This window comes from Petaurus breviceps, unplaced genomic scaffold (genome assembly GCF_028583685.1).
Source record: "Petaurus breviceps papuanus isolate PSGF00001 unplaced genomic scaffold, PetGlider_PUasm1.0 470, whole genome shotgun sequence".
Classification (NCBI taxonomy): domain Eukaryota; kingdom Metazoa; phylum Chordata; class Mammalia; order Diprotodontia; family Petauridae; genus Petaurus; species Petaurus breviceps.
Window position 1 is genome coordinate 2,891,317 of NW_027186350.1, and position 22,217 is coordinate 2,913,533.

Consider the following 22,217-nt stretch of genomic DNA (forward strand, 5'->3'; position numbering starts at 1 on the left):
TAATATACTTCTATTCCTTTACCTCTACAAATTTTAGCTAGGGAGGGAATGGGGAAAGGACAAGGAGAGATCATCCAAATACTTCTAGCTTCCAGGAAGGCTTAATTTTGTATTTCCCTTTTCACAGAGACTTTAGATCTAAGAAATCAAGGTCTTATTTTGCAGAAGAAACAGACCCAAGGAATTTGTGACTTATGCAAGATTACCAGGGTGGTTTCTATTTGAAGATTACTTCACAAAATGTCTTATATTTCCCCAGTTCAGCAAAGCTATTGATTCCCTTTAACCTCGGGCTTAAAATCCTGAACTAGAAATACCACAGAGAAACCAGCTCTTTATAAGAATCTAACAGATTAATGAATCTTGGATGGTCTGACATTCTCTGAAAATTAGAATTACTCATCTCATCTCACTGATTTAGGACTCACCAACCAAGATTCGCAGACCATGATCAAAGCAGGATTCCAGGTGGGTTAAACAGAGATTGAATGAGACTTCTCCCTCAGTTTTCCTAGGGTACCTCCCTAGTTTCTCTTTATTAATCTATTTTTAGCCCATATGAGTAACACATGTATGATGTTGCACCCCAAAAGTAAACCGATTTCAGGAAGAGAAGAAGGATCCAACACAAAAGAACTACACTGAAGCTAGATGTCTTTTTCCCTCAGAGAATGAAATCATTTTATTTCTGAGGAAGGTCACTCATGCTGCACATTTTCCAATAGCAGGAAATTTCTCCTCCCCACATCCTGAGAATACAGGATTGGCAAAAGAAAAAAATTAAACCACACCTGTAAAGGTTTAGCACCAGCATAAAAATAAAAATAAAAACAAAGCATTTACTATCATTCCTTTGGTTGGGGTCCTTCCCTTTAGAATCGGTGCCAAAATTTTCTTTTTCCATTTATAATAGCAAAATGGTAAAGCCAGAAAAAAACCACAGTTGCTGCTGAAATTGAGGAGGCTGTTCCTTTTCTATTATCTTTTGTGCAGACATTCCTGGGATCTCAACTTGCTGGTAAGGATGTTTTCTTTCACGCTTTTAATTTAAAAATAAAAAAGTTTTGATCTTCTCAAGAAATCCTGGTTAGTTTATTCTTCCATTTTATTGCTTGGATGTTTCTTTGGTGTTGGTAAAGTGTTTAAGGTTTCATTTTTTGTTTGTTTTTTTTCACCTGTAAAGTAAACAGAATCAAACTTCAAATATCTGAACTTAGAAGCATAAGAGTCAAGTACTATGAAAATAGCAAATGCATACATTATTTGAAACATAAAAAGCTATTCAAACTATTTCTTTTTATTTCTTTTTGGAGGGGGGAAGGCAGGGCAGTTGGGGTTAAATGACTTGCCCAAGGTCACACAGTCCGTGCTAAGTGTGAGGTTGGATTTAAACTCAGGTCTTCCTGACTCCAGAGCCGGTGCTCTATTCACTGCGCCACCTAGCTGCCACTATTTTGACTTTAAAACAACAACCAACAAAAACAGCTAAAAACCTTCTGTTCAAAGCATATTTACAAAAAACAATAGCCATCCGTCTCCCATGGAAATGGCTTTTTCCTAAGAGTCAATGAAAATATTGCTTACTACCCAGAGATGGAAAAGTTCCCAAGACAAATTTTCAGCTAGGAAGAAAGTCAATTTATAATGCAACTTTGAAAACATAAGTCTACAGCGTAATATATAGCATAAGGCATCACATTCAAAATAATTTTATTATGAATTAAAAAGGTAAAAAAAAATCAAGCGACTTGAGTTTCATTATAGCTTCCCATTTTATGGGGAAAGTTATGACAGAGCCAGAAACACAATAAACAAACAGGTTATCCTGCTTCCTCCCCCCAAAAGGAGCCTTCTGCATAGCTTAAGGCAAACAGCAGACTGTGTCCAAACTGGGCAAAGTTACAACACTGTTCTGCAGGACTGGGTAAAGAAAAGGTACTTTATTTTTTTTTTAAACATTTGTTTTTAAAACTTTGAGTTCCAGATTTTTTCCCTTCCTCCCTCCTCACCTGCCCCCACTGGGAAGATGAGCAATTCAATATAGGTTGTACACGTATAGTTACCCAAATCATTTCCATAGTTGTCATATTGTGAAAAACCAACTATATTTCCCTCCATCCTATCCCGTCACCCACTTATTCCATTTTCTCCTTTGGCCCTATCCCTTTTCAAAAATGTTTGTTTCTAACTACCCTCTCCCCCAATCTGCCCTCCCTTCTATCATCCCCTCTCCCATCCCCTACTCCCCCTATTTTCCTGTAGGGTAAGATACCCAATTGAGTGTGTATGTTATTCCCTCCTTAAGCCAAATTCAATGAAAGTAAGGTTTTTGCATTCCCTTTCACCTCCCTGTTCTTCCCCTCCATTGTAACAGTTTTCTCTTAGAGAAGGTACTTTAAATGTTAACTGACTGGCTGTACTGGGGAGTACTTAAAAAAAAGTCATAGGATTTCTCTTCCTTCTACTTTAGAACTAGATTCACTAAATCATATAATTGGCCACTAGGGGTCAGAAGAGTAAAGAAGAACTTCGGCTGTAATAAATGTTATTCTGAGAATGGGCAAATTCAGCTTAGTGCAACAGCCATAAAACGATTTATGTAATTCCCCTGTAACTAGCACTAAGTAATTCAAACAGTTAAACATTCTCCCCTCATTATATCTGTACTCTTTCTGGCCATGAACTCCAACTAGATTCAATCTGTGAAAGAAAGATTACACATTTGAGAAGTCAGAGGAAAGCAGGACAGGTCAGCTGCTGGTTTTATTTTTTACCTGCAATGGTAAAGGTGCCTGTAGAGAGCCAGACCTCACTCAGCACTGCTCTGCTGAGTGGTTGGAGCAAGGTTTTCAGCTGGTGCTTCAGCCACCTTGGGAAAAAAGATGGGGGAAATCAGGTCAGATTATTGCCTTAATAAAGGAAATGCTATTTAAAAAGTGAGGTATCTGAAAAGCAAATGTACTCTAAATGGATTTGTCAACTACAAAGGGAAACATCAACCTTAAGTAATTATCCATAGGCCAAGAAATTTGCTCCATAGTGGAAAACTTATTCCTCCAAAGAAAAAGGGGGTGGCAGGGAGGGCAGTCCTCAGCAGGGCCACTGGACAGATCTGTAGTCACTAAGGGTAGTGAGAGACAAAATTAAAACGCTGGCCGTCTTACTCCAATTTCAGTACCTTTGGATGGACTAGATGATCTCTAACATGATATGACTGTTTTTGAGGGGCTTATTTCAAAACATCTTTTACTCAACTGCATCTCCCCAAAAAAGAAACCTGTTTGATATAAGAGTTAACACATGCCATTCCAGGCCATGTCACCCTCCCAAATACTAAGACTTCTTGGATTCCAAGCAAGAACTGACTTCAACACCTAGTTATCAAGAATTAATTTAAACAGGAAGCTACAAAAGGGCCTCATTTGCTTGGGAGTGATGTTGGGGCTACCTCCCAATCAACAGTATCTGGGTCTGTCTTCACACCTTTTCTTCAGGATGGTTCCCCCAACCCAAATGTGGGTGCCCTTCTTATGCTTAACTCCAGTATAGTTTAGGGTACAAACTAGTTACAACTCCAGTTCTAAAAGATAAGCCTAGTCATTCTTTCATAGATCAAGAGGCTGTGGGTGTGGTAGGGTTTTGGACCATCAACAAACTGGTTTGTTGGTATGCTAAAATGTGAGAGATCCTTCTCCAATGATCACTGAGGGAAAATACTGCTGAAACAGTTAAATCATATCAACATTCATTTCTTACAAGAATGAAAAATAAAAAGGAGAAAAACTAGCGTGTTAGGCTTTTGAAATCAGAAAACCCAAGTTCAGATCCTGCTTCAGATACTTGCTGTGTGACCGTGGTTAAGTCACTTAAAATCTCTCATCTGTAAAATGAGGCTAAGAGCACTGACCTCACCGGGCTGCTGGGAAGACACAAAGAGTTTACATGCATACAGTGTTTCTCAAGCTTTATAGCATTATATAAAATAATGCTATTTTTCCTACAATATTGTTTTACAGATGTTTGGCCAATTCCTTATGGGTCCAACAAACTTGGACAAATTATGAGAAACTCAAATGAAAATCCCTATGTCCAAATTCCCAGGTCTTTTTTTTTCCCACTATCACTCAAATACTAAGATAGATCTGGGATCTCATTAACTCAGGAGTTCTGATGCCTTCCATCCCTGTCTGCCTTCCCAATGTGCCAGAAATGTTCTTTCCTTTCTTCTGACATCTTAAGCACACCAGTGGAGAACTCTCGCTGTCTGCTCCTCATTCCTCACTCACCACATCCTTTATTCCTGTTCCTAAGAGTCCCTAATTGGTTATATGCTGGAGGCTGCTTACACCCCACCCTACCCAAGTAACTTTCCACTACCTTTGTAGGATGTTCATTTTTAGCTCTTCAGAAGCAGTGGGAATTAAAAAAAAAAAGCAAGATACCCATTTTTTTCAGAGGGAAGGCGGCAGACTACACAACCTCTGATATTCCTTTCCATCATTTGATCCTACTGAATTTATTAATTACCATGTGCAAGGTACTGGAAGTCATGAATTTCAAAGGAACACTGTAAGGTTCAAATGGGAACGGAGAACATAAAAGTCCCTTCACAGTCTTCGCTGCAGTGGGAACACATTTCAGTTGAATTTAAAATCACAATCTTTCTGCCCCTGTGACACAAACAATGCATCTGTCCTTGGGCAGGACAAGGCATCCATGGGGTTTGGTTTGGATACAGTCAATATTTTCCTTAGTTGCTGAAGTGCCCTCTTTTACTAAACTCCTTCAATCTTTCCATTTAACAAGTTAACATCTTTGGAGAAGCTCACTATCTAATTTGTCATCTGAATATGTAAAGGAGTCTCTTCACAGGGTAGTTATTTGAAAATTAAGAGGTGAAAAAGACTGGTCTCTTCCTGGAGTCTCAACTCACTCGGTTTACTCATTCAGGTCAGATAGCTCACCATTATCCTGTAGACAGTAAGTAGCAGAGGCAGGACTCTAATGGAAAAGTTTGCTCTTTTTTCCCCACTGTATCACAGGCTTAAAACCAGCTCTTTGTATCCGTGTTCAGGCCTACCTGAACTAAAAACCACCTTTCTTACTTCTCCAAAGTCTGCATTACCTCTTTACTATCTTGTGAAGAAGCATTTGGAGGACGAGGTCTGCGACGATAATTGTACGGGCGCCGGTAACCACGACGAGCTGACGGCTGTTGTGGGCCATTGGCTCCATGCTGGTTCTCCTTGTCTTCCGCCTCTCCAATAGCGGGGACAGGGCGTGGTCGAGAAGGGCCCCTGCAGAAGATTGCATTAAGAATATAAAGGGCAATGGGGTTATAGAATGGGGGAGGAGGGGTGGTGTGCTTAAAAATCTGAACATTAAAAAAAACTGGCAGAAACTGAAAGAAAAGTCTTGGCTAAGTTTGTTGTGTTGTTTTTTTTTAAACTTGCTGGGACAGTAATAATTTTACTGAGAGAATCAAGTGACCAGCATCACTCACAGCTCTACCTTGGACAGTTGTGTAAGAAGGCTACAGAAGTCTGTGGGAACCAAGCCCCCACCTCCACCCACTCCCACCCCCTTTGCAGAACTCTGCTTAGTGAATGCCTGAGGCAGCATGTGCAAAGTAGACTGAAACCTCCAAATATAAGTTATACTAACTCAACAGGCTGCTTATCTGATTTCAAGGCATAATCTTGACAATAACGCTCATCTTTCCAATACCAATATTCTCTCCATGATGTTAATCATGAAACACCATGATCTCAGAGGAAGCAAAATTGCAAGTGACCAAAAAGAAAAAAGTTTCTCTTCTTCCTCTTTTTTCTTAAGTTATTTGTTATAAGGGATGGTTTTTTTGGGAGAGGGGAGGGAAAATACAGGGGGAAACATGGGTGACAGGAAAACCAAAAGATGTTAATAATAAGTAAATCTAATACAACACATGGTTGCAGACTACATTAGGAATAATGACTTGGCAGCCAGGTATCAGTGTCAAGTGCTGGACTCGTGGTCAGAGAACTGGGTCTGACCTCTCTAAACCCAAGTTTTCTCATTTATAACATGGAGGGGCCTATTTGTGCCGTACTTCAACCTGACTGTTGTGAGGCATAAATGAAATCATGTGCATGAACCATGAAAACATGCAAAGTGCTGTAGAAATAACAAGCACTACAATTACATCATTTAAGATATGAGTGCCTAGAAAAGGGAGGAGGCTAATCACACAGCAGGAGGATCCCCCTTCTTCACTGACATTCACAGAACACAAACATTTCTACAGAAGGCCTTCAGCACACAGAGAAGATCTTCCATAAAGAGCCACAGATGACAGGAATAAAAGGTATGCAGGTGTATATGGGTTTTAATCATTACCTATGCAGAAAACCTGAAATGCGGTTAATCAATCTCCCAATGTAATTTTTTTAATTACTTTGAAAATGGTAGAGTGATATACTACTTTTCTCCCATGTTAAAAAGACAAGTCACTCAAAAACTCAGAAATCTAGGTACTCTGGCATCATCTGCATTCCCAGAGAAGATATCACAGAGAAAGATAAAATGAGGCATAAGGAACCCCAGGCACTTATACATGCCTTTAATTTTCTTTCAAAAAGACAGAGCCGTATTTGCCTCTAATGTAATTAAGTCACACAAAATAGCCCCACAACATTTTAAGGCCAGATGGATGATCGCTGTTACCTTCGATATCGTGGCCGATAGTTGGGATTCCGGTGTGCTGATGATGACTGAAGTTGTGTTCCTTCTGAGAGTCCATCCTTCATCTCCCCCATCTCACCACCCTAAAGGGACACAAGTAGGAAAGTCAAGATAAACAACAAAAGACTAGCAGAGACAGGCACTCATTCAAGACCAAACCAGTAACTGGCTTGCCTGCTTTGCATGACGCATCTCTTATTCCTTGATCCCAAATAAATAGAGGATGTTCCACTAGTATCTCAAAGTGTCCAAAACTGAACTCTTCTTCCCCTCTCACCTTGCCCAATTCTTCTTTATTTCTCATGTAATACAGGATGTCCCACAATATGAGCTTAAAACAACATTAAGACTTTTGGAATACTCTAGGCATCCAATTAATCTCTGCTTTCTTTTTCTCCAACTGTCTTTATCTTCAGGAATGGACTATTCTTTCTTCAACCTTCCCATCTCTTTTTATCCATTCTTTACTTGCTTCAAGGTCTGACTCAAATAACAGCTTTCATGAACCATTCCTGAAATCCCAAAGGAAAATTTCTTCTCCCTCCTCAAAATATTTCAGAGTACACAGACATCTCTTAAATACTAATTATATAAAGATTTCTAACCCACATTTTCCCACTCACAAGATGATATAGCCAACAATATAATGTCAGCACCTAAATGTGCCTTGATACACAGCACACTTTAAGTCTGATGTACTAAGCACACCATGCTCTCCTCAGCACCATGCCAATTGTGTCTATAACAATTCATATTTATATAACACTTAAATGATTATGAAGTGCTTACCTCACAATAGCCTTGTAAGGCTGGTAGGTTATTTAGTATTATTTCATCTTATGAAAGGGGAAAATTAGAGCACTAATTGTGGGATACTCAGCAAGTCACTTAAGTGTCAAACTAAGAATTCAAACTCAGGTTTCTGGACTACAAGTCTAGCAACTTTAAGGCTTGCCAACACTCTGTATGGATAGCTCTATATGTTTGCTAGAAAATTTGAACAGAACACATGCAGATGAAGAATAAGTCAATTTTCTGTCAGAGATAATTATTTATAGAGGTTAAAAGAATTTCATACTTGGGTAGTTACTTCTGACATCCCTTTCAAATCTCTGAGACTTGGGACAAAGCATATAACCCCTGGCTCTCCCCTCTCTCTGGTGTCTGGGTAGACTTGTCACTGTTCAGTCATTTTTCATCCATGTCCAACTCTTTGTGACCCTATTTGGGGTTTTCTTGGCAAAGATACTGGAGTGGTTTGCCATTTCCTTCTCCAGCTCATCTTACAGATGAGGAAACTGAAGCAAACAGGGTTAAGTCGCTTGCCCAGGGTCACACAGATAGTGTCTGAAGCCAGGTTTGAACCCAGGAAGATGAGTCTTCCTGACTCTAGGCCTGGCACACTATCAGTTGTGCCACCTAGCTGCCCCACACCTAACAGGTGTTAAATAGGGAACCAATGACCTTGTTCTTTCTGAACATCAAATTCTACATTACACAGCATACTTCAAGACTATTAGGGATACCATGGTATCAGTGCCAAGAATGTGGAAGGACAGAGAAATTCAAGCTATCAGTTCTTGGTGCTACAGAGTAAGTTTACAAAGAACTTGCAAGGTGCAGCTTCTAATTTCTAATGCGACAGGGGTGCTTTGTTTTTTCAGACACATTACAAAGGCCAACCTGACTGCAGCAAGTAAAGACAGTAAGCTCAGAATATGACCAAGCATGATAGAACAGGTTCAACTAGCTTCCTGCATGACCATAAGCAATGATAAGAATAAACCTGGCAATTATAAAGCCAAGATCCACAAATCTGCTTAATATGAGCTCAATGAATTTCTACAGCAACCCTGTGAGGAAAGGCAGCTACTCGTGGTATCAGTAGCCCCATTTTACAAACAGTAAATGAACTGAGGCTGTGCAGTTAAGTGAACTTGCCCACAAGATGTATTGCTATTCAGCGTCAGAAGTGTGCCCATCTATAAAACCTAACATCTTAAAGGTCTGGCAAGGAATACCTAAAAATACTCTGAGCAAACACAAGTGTTATGCAAATGCTAAATACTAAGTAGATGACTTCAAGCATGCAGTACTAACTCACTAAAAATAAAAGTCCATGACAAATCTCACTGACTCCTCCCAGCTCCACTTCCTAGAAGCCCAGAGTGGTGCCCTAGAGAAATCTACTGTGTCATGTACTAAGTCCTCCCATATATGTCGTCTGCCAGTTATTTTTAGCATTCTTTTCACGGGCAGCTGCTAAAGGAGGCGAGGAAGAAAATGAAGACGTAAAAAGCACAAACATACGTTGGACAGGAGGTTGAAGAAAAACCCAATATCCAATTATATAATGGGACATAATTGATCCTAACATCCTCTCTTGGTGTCTTTCTCATCTCAAACTTAACTCTTCATTCTCCCTGTAACTTTTGTCCATTAAAATGTGCTCATCCCCCTAAACCACAATCCCAACTCTGACTTCATTTTCCTTCCTTTCCAATTTTGACCCTATAATTTACCAGTTTCAACTTGATATTGTTCTCTTGGCCCAAATCCTCTGCATTCTATTCATTCTTCTAATTGTGGATACCCCTTCATCTTGCCATTTCCTCTGATTATATTCACATGCAGCTGCTGAACAGCTCTTGAAGTCACTTAACTGTGCTGGCTGACTGATCACCAAAAGTCTGATTTCTAATTCAACTGGGCCCTCATTGTCACAAGCCAATCTCTGAATGGACTTCATATCATTAGAGACTCAAAGTAGCCTGTACTTTAGCTGCCTGATGACTGCTTCTAAGGACCCCTTCTCCCACTGGTTGAGTTCTTCATGGAATCTGTTTTGCAGAAGGCCCCAAGACAAACCATCCCTCACTCTTAGAGGCAAGCCATCATGCTCCATACCGTCAAGCCCCACCTGAAGGAAGTACACATACCTCCTATTGTCTTCCTCCATTTAAATGTAATCTCCTTAAGGGCAAGGGCTATCTTTTGGTTTGTAGCTCAGCACAGAGCCTAGTACATAGTAAGCACTTAATAAATGCTTACTGAACAAACCTTTTCCTTTCTCCTCAAACTTCCTACACGTCCCCTACTTCTCCACTCCCTTTCTGCCTCTTACCTAAGAAAAGTAGCTATTTGCAATGAGCTCCCTCTTCCATGATATTCTACGTCTCAAACCCCTATAACATTACTATTACATTTTCTCTTTTGCTCCTATCTCTGATTTTTTCTCATCTTCTTACCAAGGCCAAACCCTCTGCTTATATGCCAGGATCCTATCCTATGCAGCAGCTCACCTATGCAATCAACCAATCCCTTTCTAATTTTTCTCTCCATTTACAGGCTCTTTTTCTGCTAAGTACAAATACCACAAACACCATTAAAAAGATAAAAACACTCATTTGATACTATCTTCTTTCATCCAGAATCACAGAATTTAAGAGTTGAAAGAAACCAACTAATGGCCAACTAGTCCAACCCATATATAAATAGAACGAAAACAGCTCTATCCAAAGAAAGATATACTAACACTCCTTGTAAGTTCTGCTTGAAGACTTCTAAAAAAAAAAAAGGGGAGACCATCATGATATCTCATTCTCCTTTGAAAGTTCTGTGAAGAAGTTTTCCAAAACTGTGCCCCTTTCACTACTGCTTTGGGTTTTGCCCTGTGGTATTTCACAGAACACATCTAATTCCTTCACCAAATGACAGTCCTTCAAATCCTTGAATATGGCCTTGGGTTGTCTCCTCTACAAGCTTAGTATTCTCACTTCCTTCAACGGATCCACACATCATAGACACAAGACCCTTTGCTATGCTGGTTTTCCTCCTCTGTAGACCCTCCACCTTATCAACGCCTTTTTTAAGCTTATCCCAAACTGAAGAGAGGACTCTAAATGAAATCTTATAAGGACAGAATACAGGGGAACTGTCATCTTCCTATTCCTAGAAGATAGGGCCTTCTTTTACAGCTCAAGATGACATTAGTGTTTGGCTGCCACATTATACTGCTGACTCATAATGAACTGTGGTCCACTAAGCAATCAGATCTTGTTCAAAACTGCTATTGAACCATGATTCTCCTCATCTTCTACTTGTGAGGCAGCCCAGGGACAAGAGTTAACATTTCTCCCTACTGAATTTGTTAAGAGACAGTTCAATGGCCTATCAATAACTTTTCAGATCTTGATGATCATCCAGTATGTTAGTTATCCCTCCCAGATCTATGTCATAAGCACAACCAGGCATCTATGCCTTTATCTAAGTTATTGGAAAAAAAAAATTAACCATCACAGAGCCAGATTCCCAGAGTAGTGCATGAGACATATCATGTTGACATTCAACCATTAACTACTGAGTCTGACCATTTAACAAATTTTGAATCTGTATAATTATTGTCTGATTTTTCTTTCCAGATTCTCTGAGATATTTTATCGAAAAATTTGCTAAAATCTACATAAAACTACCTACCATAACTTTCTCCTCCTCTACCAGTTTCAATAATCCTGTCAAAAAGAAAGTGAGGTTAGTCTGGCACAACCCATTCTCAATGGAATTATGTTTCCACTGGTTATCATAACTGTTTCCTTTTTTAAATGCCAACAAACATTCCACTAATAATCTATTCTAGAATTTTCTCAGGGATCAAAGTCAAACTCACTGGCCTATCATTTCCAGATCCCTCTTCTCCTCTTTCTGAAAATCAGGATAGCCTTTCAACTCTGTAGTGTCTCTCCTATTTCCAATGATCTTTTGGATTATCATCAGCAGCGCTCAGCAATCCTATCTGCCAGTACTCAAAGTTATACTTCCATTTGAACAGAGTTTTTCCTGACTGGCCATTTTTGTTTTGGCATCTCCAGTTCAAAAGAACTTTATCCTTGATAGAGAAAACAAAATGAGAATTGACCAGCTCATTCTTCAGGTTATCACCCACCATCCTGCCCACCCCAGGCAAAGGGCTTCTCTTCTTTCTCCCAACACCCTCCATAGATGAGCATTCCTTGGCTTCCTTCATCAGCCTCAGCTCATTCTGAGTTTCCTCACTCCTGATACTTGTTAGAGGCCTCTTTTCCCACTCTTTATGTCTCTTCTTTTCCCTGGTCTTGCTTCCGTGCTTCACTAATTTCTTTTGAGTTGTTTGAAAAACCCCCTGACCATGCAGGTTCTTCGTACAAGGCTACTTTTTCTTCTGTTTTCTAAATGTTCTCCTTTGTATCTTCAGCATTTCATTCTTGAGCATCTCCATCCCACTGGACCCTATTTTTCTTTTGAATCCTTTGAAATGTACTTTTCCCAAAATACAGAGTGCAAACTATACCCCGATTTCCTCTCCTTTCCTATCAAAAAATTCTAGGAAGTAGCCTCTTCCCCTAATTTCCACCCTAGTGACTATTTTCTATCAGTTGAGGAAAATTCAGAAGCAGAATAATAATTTCCTTTTGTAGATATCTCCACCTTTTAAAAGTTAACATGGCTAATAAGAGCAATAATTTTTCATTTAAATCTTCCCTTCTAACTCACTTATTTCTCAAGGTTACCACCATCCCCCAAGTTCATGACCTTTCAGAGTCAAGCCCAAACCTTCCATTTCCCCATTGTCATTATGCTTATTTCCTCCAGTTTATCTCCACTTACATGGCCACCATCCCAGTACAGGCCTGGGCTGAACTAGGCCTAGACTACTCCAATAACCTGGGCAGTTAGGTGGTGCACGGATAGAGTGCCAGGCCTAGAGTCAGGAAGACTCATCGTCCTGAATTCAAGCCTGGTCTTAGTCACTTACTAGCCATGTGACCCTGGGCAAGTCATTTAACCCTGTTTGCCTCAATTTCTTCATTTGTGAAATGAGCTGAAGGAAATGGCAAAACACTCTAGTATCTTTGCCACGTAGAGTGAGACGTGACTGAAATGAATGAGCTACAAAATTCCAATAGACTGCCAATTGGTCTAATCTATACTTGCTCCAATCCATCTTTTACCCAGAAGCCAAAATGATGCTTCCCAGTTCAAAAAGCTCCAGTGGCTTGATATTGCCACCAGTCAAACAGCTCTGTGTCCTTCACATTCTGGCTCCATCCTACCTTTCCACCTTCATTACATGTTAATCTCTTCCATACACTTTATGTTCAAGCCAAACCAGCCTGCTTATTACTACATGACATTCTACTTCTCATCTATTTGTCTTACTACAGGCTCTTCCATGTCTGGAATGCCCTTCTTCCTCACTTCTACCTCTTAGAAATGACCCCTTCTTACAAGATTCACCTCAAGGATATCTCCTACACAAACTCTCAGCTAATTCCTCCATGGGCTACTACTTTTTCTTCTCCCCCATCTTATCACTAAAATTTAACACATCCAAGGTAAAGAAAAATTTTGCAGACATAAAAAAGGTCTTTATTCTATCTGCTATTATATTTTTCCTTCCTTCACCTCAAAAAAAAAATGCAAGTTTCATGGGCATTGAGAAAGAGTAAACACTGATGGTGATGCTATAGCCAAAGAGACCAAATAGCTTCAATGCAATCTAAAAGATCCTTAGAGAATCATAGGTAGGAGGCAGACTGCAAATTGCAACCCTACTGCAGTTATTTTTTTCTCCCCTACCCAAGGAAATCGAAAAGCGGTTCACTCACATGGTATGTTTTTTAAAGCACTACTACTGTTAGATATGATAGCCATGAAGAAGTACCAAGGACTATGGGTTACTCTGTAGCTTTTAGAAGGTCAAAGAGAAGATTCTGCTCTCACCCAGCTGGAGGAGGAGGAAGAAGAGAGCAGTAGGAGAAGGATGGTGAAACAGGAAGGATCGAAGGGTAAGAGCAGCCGCAATGAGAACTTGGGTGCCATTTTACCTGCATGCTGTTGGCATGGGCAAAGACCCGTGAGCGACGGTCAAAGGTCTGTCCCACGTGGTATGGAGGGAACCGCCGCTGCCGGTACTGTGGGCGGCGCAGCTGACTCCGAGCCCCAGGGAACTGCCCATCACCGGTAGGGGGGTCGAATCCTTCACTGCTGCCACTCCCTTCCTCCTCCTCCCCAGGGTACTAGCGAAGCAAAGAAATGCAAAGAATCAGAATAGCAAGGAAGAAAGATAGGCAAAGGCAGCAGCAAAGACTACCAGAATACTGCTGAGTGTGAGTCCCAAGAAAAAGAAGTTTCATATATCCAGAAGAGGTCACCCTATGCATCCAAGCTGACAAGCAGAGGGCTACATCCAATCCATGCAAGTGAGCTGGTAGGCACAAAATAGTATGAAAGCAATAGATTTGATGGTTATTTGGGTAAATGTTCAATATATTTTGATCCACAATCCCGAGTACTCCTGATTTTGCAAAACAAAATTATTAGTTCCATCAATACCCTGAAATGCCATACCACCACTACCCCCAATAAGTTAATTTCAATCCAAGCTAGCAGACAAGAATGTAAGCATTTTACCCAAGTACTCAGTGTAGCTATGTTGTAATTTATGCATAAAAATCATGCTAAGCCCTATTCCGTTATAATGACTGAATATGACAAGCACCTGCTGAAAATGGGACCTGAAGGTCAAATATGGATTAGCTTTTTGTAAGTTATACTCAATTATTTGACTTGCACATATATGAAATCACAGACTGACATTTTTAAGATGTTATCTCAAATACTTATCTTACAAAAACAAGGCAAGTAACATATTATAAGTAAACTAATATAAACATCAAAAAACGTGTAACTTATTTCCACAACATACCAATATGGAAAAGATACTTTTATTTAAAGTTATTGAAAGTCAGTCCATATCCTTCATAGAAGTTTAATAGCAATTGCCATATATACAATCCAAGATGTCAAAAATCCCCAAAGGTTTAAAAAACAAAACACTAAGGTGACTACCAACTATTATATGGAGATATAGATATAGATAGACAGATAGACAGATATAGATATCTACATCTATATATATATATATACACACATACCAACTATTCTCTGGTCTTCCTCATCTTTAGGAAATCGGAAGAAAATGCTCTAAGGGAAGTTTCCTCTATTAAGGGATGTTAAAAGAAAAAAAACACCAGACCCAACTATTAAACCTGTATTTTACACCTGCTCAACACCATGAAATTTTGAGAAAATGTGTCTACCAGAGGGGTAGGATTTTAAAAATTCTACAGTAGCAGAGAATGTTGTCACTAATCTATATGTAGGAATTTTCTTCCTACTTCTCAAACAAACTTTGAGACAGCTTAAAATAACTAAAATTTTTAAAGTGCAATTAAACTTAAAGATGTTTAAAGACTCTTTTGTTGCTTAATAATTAGGCTTATTTACTCAAAAGCAATTTCTACTTAGGGAAGCTTATAAATCTCAAACTAGACCTCTTTAGTACTAGCAATACAGTCTAGCTCAGGAACATCCCTGCAGGCAACACAGCGACTTAAAAAAAAAAATTAGCATTATTTATGTTGTAAAGTACTTATTTTTATTTATTTTGCTAAACATCTCTCCATGATATTTTAATCTCGCTGGGGCAAGCTCTGGAGCATTTTGAGGGCCTGGAATAACCCCAGTTTGACACTTCTGCTATAGTTTATTCAAAAGTCAAAAGTTACAGCTAACATCTTCCTCTCCACAAAATTATATCTTATTGTGCAAGGGATTAACTGAACATTTTTTTTAAGAAAGTGGATTGGGAAGGGAGAGAATAAAGGAAACACCTAAGGAATGCTAAATTGTAGGAGTGGAAAGGGGGGAAAGAAAAAGGCAGAAGGGGAAAGGCAATATAACACAAAGGAAAATAGGCAGGAGGTTATGAGATTAGGTAGTGAAGGATCATGAAATAAATCAGAATTAGAAAATACTCTAACTGTGTATTCTAGAACCCTGGAATAACTGTGATAGCATAATTCTCGATGGAATAATTGCCAGATAACTTAATCCTTTGAGATATTTGCTGGATCCTTTATCGTGATAAAAACAATCCTGCATATATTTTTCCAGACCAGAACCTAAGCTTCCTTGGGTACTTAGGATCATGAGTGTTTTGGTGGTATGCTGCATAGAGCAATGAACTTGGGAATCAGCAAGACCCAAATCTGAATCCTGCTTCAGATGGAGAGGGGGGGGAGGAGGGAAGGAGTAGAGGGGAAAGGGAATGAGAGAATGAGAGGCAGAGGAGAGAGAGAAAGAGAAAGGAAGGAAGGAAGGAAGGAAGGAAAGGAGGGAGGGAAGGAGGGAGGGAGGGAGAGAAAGAGGGAGGGAGGGAGAATATATGTGTTAGGTTATTATTATGATGATTATGGACTTGGGCCACCTTTGACCCCTCACATAAATATAAAAGAGAGCATTTCCTTCCAAGAGAACTTCAAATAAAAACCCAAAGGAACAGAATCTGAATGAAGAAAAACCTCTAGGGCCTGCATTTGATTTTATGAACTTTAAGACTGATACTGAAATAGTTTCATCATATGTGGGAGTTAGGTTCCTTAAAAAAAAAAAAAAACTGCACAAGGTAAAAATCAGTTAAGGTAAAACCATCCTCTCTCTATAGCAGGTCTGGAAGACATATCCAATAGCATATCACCTTTGAACAATGCAGGTTAATAGAAGTCATCAAGCCTAAAGTGTACCTTCAGGGAAAAGATCGGTTCTAAGATTGGGCCATATAAAACAGGGCGAGGTGCAAATTCACATTTTTCACCTCATGCTAACTTCAGGGTAACACACCAAGTAGAATAGCAGGACTATACTACCTAATCAATATTGAATAAGTTAAATGTGCATAAAGTGGATTCCACAATGAAATCATCAATCTTAATCAAGGAAAGATATTTGAAAGTTCAAATTAGTAAAAAAAAATCTGTGTTAGCCAGTGATGGTATCTAACAATTGATTTTTACAAAAATAAAAGGCTTCCTTGGCAATTATTTTGGGGGGGGGGGTAGGGTGGGAGTGGGAAGCAATCAGGGTGAAGTGACTTGCCCAGGGTCACATAGCTAGTAAGTGACTGAAGTTGGATTTGAACTCAGGTCCTCCTGTCTCCAGAACTTTAAAAGTCTTAACAATAAATTATCATCTGATTATTACTTACAGTCTTAATAGTAAATTATCATCATCTCCTATTCCAAGTATTCACAGATGATCTAGGGTCTTACAGTAGTGATTAGTAGAGAGGTAAATGTAAAATGCTGTAAAATGAAACATACTTTGTGCATGCACACAAAACTAGATAGTTGAAATCCCGTGCACTAACATACTAACTAACTAGCCTAAGCCAGCTCCAAAGGGAAAAAATACTCAAGAATTAAATCCTGCAGACACAAAAAGAAACAATTTTAATTGAAAAGTTACATAAAGAAATCAATGGGGATATAGAGAAAACTCACCAATTAATAAATGTTTTAAAAACCTGTAAAGGGCAAACTTTGTCCTTATTTACATAAAAGAAAATAGAATCTGCAAATCATAGTCCAGTAAGATTCACTTCGATCCCTGGCAAAATTCTAGAAATATTAAAAGGAAGGATGAGTAAACAGAAAAGGAGAAGCCAACAACAGCTTCATAAATAACAAGTAATTACAAACAAACCTCATTTCTTTTTCTGATGTATCTCATTCTTCAACAATGACTTGGATAAAGACACTGACAGTACATTTATAAAATCTGAAGATGATTCAAAGCTAAGACAGAAAGCTAACAGTATGAATCCAAGAAAATCTCAGCAGGCTAAATAAAATGTAATAGTGATAAGTGTGAAGTCATCTTTAAGGAGGAGGTGTGACTAGTCAGAAGTTCATGTGAAAAAGCTCTCCAGTGGATTTAGTGAGCTTCAACAAAGTACAAGTACAATATGAATCAAATCTATAATATGGTAACCAAAAAAAATTTAACATAATCTTAGGCTGTATTAAGACAATTAATGCTGACAGTCCCGCTTTACTGTGCCCTGTTCAGACCACACTGATTATTATGTTACCTTCTGGGGTATCATATTTAAGGAATGACATTGATAAACTGGAGTGCATCCAGAAGAGCAACCAGGATGACACATAAAAGGATGAAAGGCATGACCATTAATTCTATGAGCACTGGTCAAAGGAACTAAGGATGTGCAGCCTGGAGTAAACACTAAGGGAAAGATGATGGCCATCTCACATGATAGGTTTTCCATCACCAGGTCTTCCTCCAGCCAGATCATAGTTTGTTGAGTATGTTATAGACAGGATTTTTATTCAGATTTGAATTGGCCTTTGAGATTCTGTGACTACTCACACTACGAGGAGGTCCACGACGCCGGCCATAATAACCACGTCGGTAACGGCGCCGATCTGCAGCATAGCGGCTACCTTCCACCGGAACTCCATCTGGGCCAGTTACATTGGCTGCTTCTGCCCCCTGAAAAGAAAATTCTACTTTTAACAAACCATAAGAAACAATGACATGAAGTTAATATGGATATATGGATAATATGGATTAACCACTTAGGAACTGAAATAACAGTTTTAAAACATGTAGGGAAAAAACAGCCGGGAATGTGCCTCCTGGACCCTGGATGTAGAATCAGCTGAGACCTAGACTCAACCTCTTGTCCCACGCTAGGTTAGATGACCTTTGAGCTCCAGCTGCCCTACAAATGGAACCAGCACCTTCACATTATTGTGAAGTGACACACAACCATAACAGATGTTCAGGAATTAGAATAGACCTCAGGTCATCTAATTCAATTGCTCTTCCAACAGTGGTTCCCAACCTATGGAACAGAGACCCCTGGAATTGAATTTATATGCAAAGAGTGAAACTCAAAAAATGACTCAAATTAACATATTTTTTATAGACAGAATAATTTATTGCTTTTTTTTCTGAATTTAGTACAGTTTTGTCATTGTGAAATTTCATAGTACACAGTATGACCACTTGACATCCACAAAATTTGACATTAAAAAAGGGGGTCCACATGCTTGAAAAAGCTATAAACAAGTAGATAACCTATCTTTCCTTTTTGGCCTTTTGTGAAAAAAGGCCACTACCTTTACCTTCCAAGGCAACTCATTCCACTTTTGGATAGCTCTAGTTTTCTTTACATCTCTTGAATCAACCCATCTCTCTAAACAGCCACCACCTCTCTTTCAGGGCATCAAGCCCTCACATCTAGACTACTAACAGATAAACTGATGTCTCTTCTCTCTCCAAACATCCTCCACACAACATTCCAAAAGCATCTTCTAAGTGCTCCTCTCACAACCTGGCCATTAGCCATATTATTCCCTTCACATACACTAATATACAGCCCAACTGTCTGTTCACACATGACAGTTCATCCTTTCTTTCTGTTCCTTTGCACAGGCTGTGCCTCATGCCTAGAATTAATTCCCTCCTTCATCTCTGCCTCTCAGAATATAGGTGCCATATCCTACCAGGGGCTTTTCCTAACTCAAGAAGCTCACATGGCTCAGTTCCTGACTCTATCTTCTAACTACTTTTCCTACTTTATTCCTATCTACCCCCTTTTACCCTCCTGGCCTTTTCAAGTTCCTTTTAATTAAATATTATCTTTCCCAACTAGAATATAAGTTTCCTGAGGGCAGGGACAATCTTTTTGGGGAGGGGAAGTAGTTATAATTTGTATTTCCAGCACTTAACACTGTGCTGAACCCCCAAGTTAAGTCCAAAAAAGCTTTATCTAATCTAATGCTGGACAGTTAGGTTGTACAGTGGATAGACCACTGGCCTGGTTGGAGTCAAGAAGACTCATCTTCCTGAGTTCAAATCCAGCCTCAGACACTTACTAGCTGTTTGACCCTGGGCAAGTTACTTTAACCTGTCTGCCTCAGTTCCTCATCTGTAAAACGAGCTGGAGAGAGAAATGGCAAATCACTCCCTATCTTTGCCAAGAAAATGCAGACATGAAGAGTCGAACTTGACTGAAAGAAACTGAACAAAATCTAGTGCTTCCCACACAAAATTACTTTATATATACTTTTACATATACATATTGTCTCTCCAAAAGAATGCATACTCCTGGGCATAGACGACTTTTTTTTTTTGCTCCGGCATCCCCAGCCTAGTATTTAAGGGCTTCTTCATAAGTGCTTGCTGACCAGTCTACATAGAGACTAAATTTGCCTCTCTGTATCAACCATCCACAGTAATACTAGTTTTGTCTGTCAGAACTCTTCAAATAACTGAAAAACAGCTATGATGTCCTCTCTTCTCTAGTTACTCCAGGTGTTCTAACTAAGGCAAAGCATATGGTAAAACTATCATTTTAAGTTGTTGTAGACCCAAACTTAGCTCGGTTTCAGTTGTACCATGTTTTTCAAAGAATGTTTTCCTAATTAAAGCAATTTAAAAATAAATGTTCATCAATGGGCAAAACTACCAAATACCATAAAATGTGATGATATACTACTAGATTTAAAATGTCACTTTAACTCATGGACCAAAATGACTGAAAAATGTAACAAAAGGGACACACTTGCAGAAAAACTCAGTTTAGTAATATGTTGTCTTCTTGCAAAGACTTCTTTATAGTACAGAGGTTCATAAAATTCCCCCCCCCAATATTTTGATAACTAATTCAATAAAACAGATTTCCTATGTAATCCTGTGTATTTTATATATGTAAAAACACATTGTTCAGAGACGGGGTTTTTGTAGACTTCAAGCAACTAGCTAAGAAGTGAGAAAAAAATTAAGAACCCCTGCTATAGACCCTCCAGAAATCAACACATGAAGCCTGGCAGTTCTCCAGAATTCCCAGTCAGTCATTCATTACTACTAAGATTACTGTTTGCTTTGTATCTAACTGATTTCACAATCAAAACCTGAATGGTAACAACAGGTTCATCACTTACAACATTTTATTCCATCATTGCATTGTTCTTTCTTTTTTCAGGTCAACTCTCAAGTTAGATTAGCTTGAGATGAAAAGAGTACCTACTTCCATATTCATATGGGAAAGATACTGGGGGGTTAGGGGGAAGGACAGAGAGGAATTTATTCAATTATTGTCCAAAAGATAGAAGTTAGAAGGGGCAAATTCTTGTTCAATGTGGATGCACATTCTACGTTTTTGCTTTAGTTTCAAATGTCCTTAACCCAAAGCCTCTGATTGAACAAAGTAAAAAATAGCCACTGCTGTGCTGCTCCACAGAAGACCCAGACAGGCTGGACTGCAGGCACAGTCCAGATGCCATTGTTATGCCTGACTCCAACCCACCACCTTAGTTTTGGAGATTATTCCACAAGAGCACAGGTTTTACCATTATCCCACCTAGAATTTCTCTAAAGCCAAACCCTGAAGGTAAGATAAGATAATTAAAATCTTCCTACTCTGGCCAAGAAGGTATTGCAAAGGGGAAAAGAAAACAGTATCAAGACCTGTGTTAAACCATAAAGGATTACATAGAGTTAAAGAAGACGTAAATGATAAATTTGTTCTTACCTTCTCTCCTTCAACCACATCAAACTCTACAATTTCCCCATCACCCACACTACGCAAATATTTCCGTGGATTATTTTTCTTGATGGCGGTCTGTTGAGAGAAACAGAGAAAATTTATCAACAGACCTTATTCCCCATTTTTTGCTCCCATGGTCCCAAACTGTTTCTCTGAGAAGGTATTTTTCTTTAAAGTACATTGGCAGTTATTGACATTTAAAAAGTTGCCATTCCCCAAGTAGGGTGACATACCAGCTATTTTAAAAAAATGTAATCCATACTATGATAGAGAAACATCCTCAAGTTCCCTCTTACAATGAGGGATTTCATACTGCACACATATCTTTTTAAACTTGTACCTGGTGATTTCTTCAGCTTAGAATGAAGACTTCTTTAACAGTGCTTGGTCAAAGTCTGTATTGTGGGCATAGGGAGGATATCTACAATCTCAAATGGGGAGCTTCTTCCTATCTACAGTCAGAGAGGCAAAAGCATGCTAATAACTCAAAAAATATTCAGATGGCTAAAAAGTTTAAGAAAATATTTTAATACTAGAAAAGCCCACCCCCTCTTTGGATTCATTTAGAAGTTGTATGGGAAAATTGAGAAGACAGAAATGATACATAACTAAAATATCACTTTGCTGATAGCCTCATTTTCTTGTCTCCTGACTACAACAGTACCACATAACTTCCCATTTCTAAATGTTCCCTTAAGTGATCAGATTAATTAAAATAGTATAACTACAAGTCAAAATGGCTCAACATTATTTTTGCAAAAATTCTGACTCTCTTCCCATCCTCCCACCCTAAAAGGAAAGAGAAGGGAAAACATAATTTCCTTTAGTGTCCTTACTGCAGAACTTGTATGGTAACAGAGGCCCAGTTTCTATACAACTAGGCCAATCTTATTTTAAAGCGATTAAGGATGTGTAATCCAGACCCTCCCCTATTCTCTGTGAGTAGGAGGGAGAAGAGGGAGAGTTAGCCAAGAGGGCAGAGACATCACCCACAAAGGCAGGGGGGGTAAGCAATTAAAGACAGGATGTGTGCTTATACATA

At 39.0% G+C, this 22,217-nt stretch overlaps 1 protein-coding gene across 1 annotated transcript in view; it reads right to left on the reverse strand.

The window, feature by feature from the left end:
* Positions 1-654: 654 nt before the first annotated feature.
* YBX3 (Y-box binding protein 3) overlaps positions 655-22,217 on the reverse strand; it is a 30,825-nt gene continuing 9,262 nt past the window's right edge. Inside the window, exons 4-10 of the mRNA XM_069101490.1 lie at positions 21,161-21,250; positions 17,989-18,111; positions 13,587-13,778; positions 6,706-6,806; positions 5,126-5,297; positions 2,775-2,869; positions 655-1,175 (exon numbers count right to left, since the gene is read on the reverse strand). Coding sequence (XP_068957591.1) covers positions 2,810-2,869; positions 5,126-5,297; positions 6,706-6,806; positions 13,587-13,778; positions 17,989-18,111; positions 21,161-21,250 — 738 coding nt within the window. The 3' untranslated portion in view covers positions 655-1,175; positions 2,775-2,809. The remainder of the gene's footprint in view (positions 1,176-2,774; positions 2,870-5,125; positions 5,298-6,705; positions 6,807-13,586; positions 13,779-17,988; positions 18,112-21,160; positions 21,251-22,217) is intronic.